This window comes from Nestor notabilis, unplaced genomic scaffold (genome assembly GCF_000696875.1).
Source record: "Nestor notabilis isolate BGI_N333 unplaced genomic scaffold, ASM69687v1 scaffold10120, whole genome shotgun sequence".
NCBI lineage: Eukaryota > Metazoa > Chordata > Aves > Psittaciformes > Psittacidae > Nestor > Nestor notabilis.
The window spans coordinates 459-6389 of record NW_009909704.1 but is presented as its reverse complement, the minus strand read 5'-3'; the positions used below and the strand labels follow the sequence as shown (position 1 = coordinate 6389).

At 42.9% G+C, this 5931-nt stretch overlaps 1 protein-coding gene across 1 annotated transcript in view; it reads left to right on the top strand.

Annotated features, from left to right (window-relative positions):
- The window catches only part of WDPCP (WD repeat containing planar cell polarity effector), a gene marked incomplete at both ends in the record, with an annotated part of 92299 nt that extends 86597 nt beyond the window's left edge, over nt 1-5702 (top strand). Inside the window, 2 exons of the mRNA XM_010019161.1 lie at nt 4048-4148; nt 5674-5702. Of these exons, the coding sequence (XP_010017463.1) occupies nt 4048-4148; nt 5674-5702 (130 nt within the window). The remainder of the gene's footprint in view (nt 1-4047; nt 4149-5673) is intronic.
- Between the last annotated feature and the right edge of the window lie 229 nt (nt 5703-5931).

The following is a 5931-nucleotide window of genomic DNA, read 5'->3' as shown; positions in this document are numbered from 1 at the left end:
ACCTTTCCCTAAGAAGGAAAGCTCATAGCCCGGGACAACGACAGGGACAGAAAAGGGGCAGAAAAGGCTGGAACCAAAATAATAATTCATAAAATAGTCTCAGGGTTTTATTTCTTTGAGATTTCATTCTAGGTGAAGTCTAGCTTCTCTTCTTGCCTTGGCAATCAGAAAGGAGAGAACATAGTTTGAGACTAACATATGTTTTACAGAGAAAATTGGCTTAACTCCATGACATTTCATGAAGGTAGCAATAGTGTGGCTGTCCGCAGAGAACTGTAGTCAACTTCCCAAACCAAGCATGCACACACAGAGTAAGTTACGGGCAATAAAGATTGCAGAACAACACTCCAGATAGAGGCATTTTATCTGCTGCATGATTTCTTTCACTCTAACATGAACAGGACAGTTAAATACCACCAATTCACAATGCACAGTCCAGTAAATAGTTTTACAAGACAAAGCTCTCATGTCTGGCTTATATTTACCATTGACCACTGTTATTCTTCCCTTCCATATGCCAGATATGTTATAGTCTAGCAGTTCTTGTCCTCTTATTATTCTTGTTACCTACTTATGGAAACATTTTGATCAGTATAACCCCTTTGCTGCATGTAAATGAGGAAAATATTTTCAGAAGGCATGGATGTTGTTGTTCAGAGGACCAAGGTAGCATACCGATCGTCTCAGCAATGCGTTAAAGCAACTCTTTGACTCACTGTGGGACAGCTTATTTCTGGATGAGTCAACCAGTTAGTGCCTGTGACCGTGCCAGAGTTTGGCACGTAAGAGTCAGCACAGAGCTATATGGGTGCACTCACTCCTCAGCCATCGGCATTGGTAACTGCGGTCAGTGCGTCATTCAGTCTCCTTACTATAATGCATTGTAGGTTTAAATATCTTCCACTTGTTGGTAGTGTCAGGAGGTGTATGAAGCTGGGTTGGAGGCTTTTGTTTAGCTTTTTCCATCTACCATGTCCCCATCCCCCAAGCCAGAACTACTCCTACTTTAATTGGGATATCTCTGCTTTTAATACAAGTTACTAAGTTAGAAGGCAGAAGTATATATCATCACAGTGGTTTTTTATCATAAAACTTTCATGTTGCTTATGTACTTACTTAAAATACATGTTTTTCTACTTTTCTACAAGGCTTTTATTTAAGCTCAGAAACATGTTTGTATATTTTGATTCAGTAGCATAATTGATCAAACCTCAGGAAGCATTAAGAGAAAATTGCATGACAGTCTTTCATATCTGTATATGTTGGTTATTAAAGCAGCGTAAACAGAGAGAGAATTAGACTTATACCACTGTGACCCCTTTTGTATGTTATGTAAAAACCCCATTAAGCAGATTTCTTACTTACTCCACTGTTGCATGCAATTAAACAAAATAAGCGTTCATCATCATTATGACACCTCTTGTGTTCTTCCACCATTAGTTATTATTTTCAAAAGTATTCTTTAACCACAAAGCAAACCTGGTCTTAAAATAGCAGGAATATAGGCTGAGAAATACACTCTGCCATGGGTTCAGGAGTAATCCTACAAGCTGCTCTGTCTGTCCTAGCAATTTTCAATTCCAAAGTAACTCTATTAAGAGGCAATGTGGTGTAGGAAATTCATCACGGAAGTGGAATCCAACAGCTCAGCAGTGCTAATCCTGCCTGGTTGTTGCACCCTCTCTTCTCATTCTTTGCCATTGCCCAGCCCCGGTGAAGGCAACAGGAGCTCCACGTGCATCCAGAAGGCAACATGCAGGCAAATATGTGTGGCTCTGTGCGAAGTTGCACTCTCAATTTCTGTGTTTGTAAAACTGAGATATGATGTTACCAACTTCAAAGGGTTGTTGGGCAAATTAATTAGTCAGTGTGTGTACAGCACCTTGAAAATACAAAATTAACTCTTATTAACCCATAAGTACTTGAGATGCATCAAGGTGTGTTTCATGGCCTCTCAATTCCAGACAAAGGTCCTCTTGATTAAATTAGATTGCTAACATATTAACACGATAGCACACTTGAAGAAAGAGAAGTTTGGGAAAGCAATTTGGCTTCATCACATGAGCAGCGTGTATACTTAATGGAAATTTTTCCAGCATTCACAAAACAAAGCAAAATCAATAAAATGTCTGCCAACTGTTCCACTGAAAACATTTTATAATCTATAGCGCCGAGAATCCTGAGCCAAGATAAACCAGCACTGCTGACAGAAAATACTGACAATTATTTTACATTGATTCAACTTGGCCCTGCCCAGACTGACCTTGTTTATTCATCTCAGTCTCTTAATTCATATTAACTTGGCATCAAAATGGGACATGTGGCATGTGAGCTGAAGACCCATTTTTGAATCTTAGACTGAGATAAATGTGGGGCATTGAGTACTTCCAGTGCCTTGAGCTCTTAGGTAGATTTATATGCATTAGACAGAACTGGTTAAGTTCCTTTTATCCCCACTGGGCTTTTCATGTCTGTTGACTGTGAAACTATGAGCTCGGTAGAGGTAACATCTTCTTCTAAGCCTTCGGATATACATGAAATCCTCCCAGTACTGGTCAATTTTAAAGACACATCCAAAGAGGATGGAGGGGTTTAAGCTCTTTTAAAACATAAAAATAGAAGGGTTATGGCAACTTGGCAGCCAAAAAAGCAATTTGCAGGTCTCGGCAGAATCCGAGGCTGTGTGTAAGAAAGCTGATCAAGACACTACAGAGGAGATAATGGGGTCGAAGAGCAGAAGGATCCCTCAGATTTTGCAACCAGCATAATCTGGTCTCCAGTGAAGTTTCTTAGTTTCTTTTGCTGAACCAGTAAAGCTTAGCGTGATGGGAGAGTTGCATTACTGCAGCTTAAAAATGTTTTCAGGAAAGCTGATGAGGAGAGTTGCTTTTAGTTGCTTTGCAGATGCCCAGCTGCTTGCGTAGCTATCACCTGACTGGTTGTGTGAAGACAAAGGCATAGGGAAAATCTGAGATTTTTCTTTAGTTATTTATGTTCTCATCAGTAATAATGGGCTTTTTATGGCTGGAGCGTAGTATTTGTTTTATCAAAGCCGAGTGAGATTTTACACTTGGGTGTATAACAAATTGCATGCTGCACAAAAGCATTCACATTTTCATTCTCACAACTACACCGCTGTCATATCTGAAAGCCACCCTTGAGTAAAACACTACTTGAGTTAAACATGACTACATCCATGGAGGAGGAAAAGCCATGCAAATGAGAAGAATCCCCCCCTGAGGGATTCCCAGCTGGCCTGGGAGGAGAGGTTTAGTTTATTTTCTCTGTTTGACTCATTCTTGCTGAATGCAACCCTCCCTTGGACTTTACCAGACACTTGGCAGTTTGCAGACTGCAGGACGAGCAGCGAGTCGGCAAGCCAAAATAGGACAAGATGGCCTCCAGATTTCCAGTTCCACTGCCTTGGGAATGGATTGCCTTTGCACACGCCTACATCAGCAGAGATTAATGATGAGTGAAGAAACCGGGACTAGCAAAAACAAACCAAAAAAAAGAACAAAAAACCCTATCTGTATTTTCTGTAACACATACCTGGTGTTTTCCTCCGTGAAGCTCCTTTGCAACTCGGATGTGAGTGATGGAAGTGGTGTGGGGACAGGGTTTAACTGAAAAATCACAGAAAATCAGTGCTGCCTTTTGGGTCTGACATCCTCCTCTCCCAACATCCACCCGACTGCCTGCTGCAGTGCCAGGCTCCCGCTACATGCGTTGTACATCCCCAGCCTGTCCTGTTTAACACAACTTTAATTCCTGCAAAAAACACCAGCTTTACACTGTGTCTTTGAATGACAGGATGGTACTAGAGCGACTGCACGGCCAAATAGCGATCCTAGTGACACTCAGTCAACAAACATACTGGCATCTGATAAAAAAGGAGCTACAGTTTGTAGCTAGGCAGTTACACAGGCTGCTGTGTACTTGAAAAGATAGAAAACAAACAGAAGAGCTTTGCTCTGCTATGCAATGTCTCCCCAACTCTTCAGCCCTTGCTCCTTCCCCTTCTACCACTGTGTTTTGTTTTCAAAGACCCACCAGCCACAGACAGGCAGAGGACACCGAGCGTAAGCCTGGAGTGGATGGCCATGCCGCCTCCCTGATGGGGAAACCCTTTTCCAGCAGCCAGGAAGGTAAGCAAACAAGTTTCTTTCAAATATACACAAAGGGATGAAGCTAGAAATAATGGTGATTGATATCTTGAGAAAGAATTTGGATGTAGGAATTAAAGTAAGATGGTGGTATTGCAGCGTGAGTTTGGTTTGTGTATACCTAGCAGGGAGAGGCATAAGGACTCAGCTGCCAGCTCTCACAACATAGAATATGTCAACTGATCATTGGAATCTCCTTATCTTGCAATGCAATTCACATTTTGACAAAGACAGGGAAAACGTTTATTAGTTTTGGTCATCGTTGCTCTGTTATTCAGTACGCAACAGCCAGCAGCGGAGCCTTACCAGTTACACGGCTTGTGGAACAGTGTTTTACACTACTTCTGCAAAGGGTTCTGGAGCAAACAGACATGTCTGTTCTGCTTTGGCAGACTTTGGTGTCTCCACTGTAGCAGAGATGAAGTAGTGCAACAGTATAATAGAGTAGTCCAGCAAGAGAAAGTCATGGTTAAAGAGTTGTCCTGTGAAGTCAGCCGGGCAGGTATATGTAAGAGTATTTGCGTAAGGAGTGAGATGAGGATTTTTATCTTCTGCCTTGTCCAGGTGTCCCATCACTGTACTGACAGGTATGTGGGAACTGAGCCAGTCTCCAGGCACACTGACATGGAAAGTCGAGGCATAACTGCGAATCCTATAGGCACAACTGAAATAGATAGTTTCAAACAAACCAGCTACAGGTGTGCTTCCACGTTACAGTGAAGCTGAACTAGCAACTTGCCGCCATCGAAACGGAAAGGTCCTGCTTCCCCCTTACCACCTTCTTTCACCCACATTCATGGGATCACACAGGGGGCTGCCACCATATTAATCCAACCAAAAAAAGATTGTTTTCTTTCCTGTCGGCTTTTGCCCATCCTCTGAACAAAACTGCTTTGCCTGGAGACCAGAGAACACCACAGGCAGCACCAAGTGAGGGGCAGAAGCACGTTGCCTGCAGCAGGACTTTTTTTTGATGTTGGCAGCTGTTAATTCGGCTCAAGCTGTAACACGAAGCCTCATCCTCAAGCACCTCCAGCAGCAACCTGACAGCACATGGGCTGAAAAGCCCGCCCAGGACACAAGACGAGCACTCAGACAGGCAGCTCCACCACCCCACAGCTACCTGGCTGCAGGTAGAGAGGTGTGCTGCAGGCACAGCTCTGTCTCAGTGTGTGCATCCCACTCCTGCAACAGCTCCCCACCGAGCTGGGATGATGCAGGAACCCCGCTCCATCGCTGGCCTCATGTCTCCACGCTGACCTATCCACAAAAATCACTTTTGCTTTAACTCAGTGTAGTGTTTGAGGGAATATTCGTATCCCACATGTATGGACTTGTATAAACAATATATTAAAAACTGCAATTCATCCATTGAATAACAGGATATAAAATAGCTGCGTCCTATCATAAAAGTGAAAGAGTTACCTAATACCATACCCGTGTGTGTTTGGGTTTTTCAGCGAGTTACCTGGAATGTAAATAACATGGTGATCTTTCTTTCTTGCAGGAAATTTGAGAGCAGTTCCTCCAGAGCAGGTAACCTGTTTCTGATTTATTTTTTTATTTCTGCTTATTATTATTTACTCTATTTTGCAGCTTCCTGAAACTCCCCGAGCCTGTCCCTGCAAGCTGTCTGCCTGCAGGGCTCTTGCTGAAATTGGTAGAAATGCTTGTATACCGCACTGCTAGAGCGGGGCTTCGTCTGCAGCTTTGAGCTGAGCGCAGCGCATAAAGCTTGAAAATTATTATTATCTGATGCCTGTTG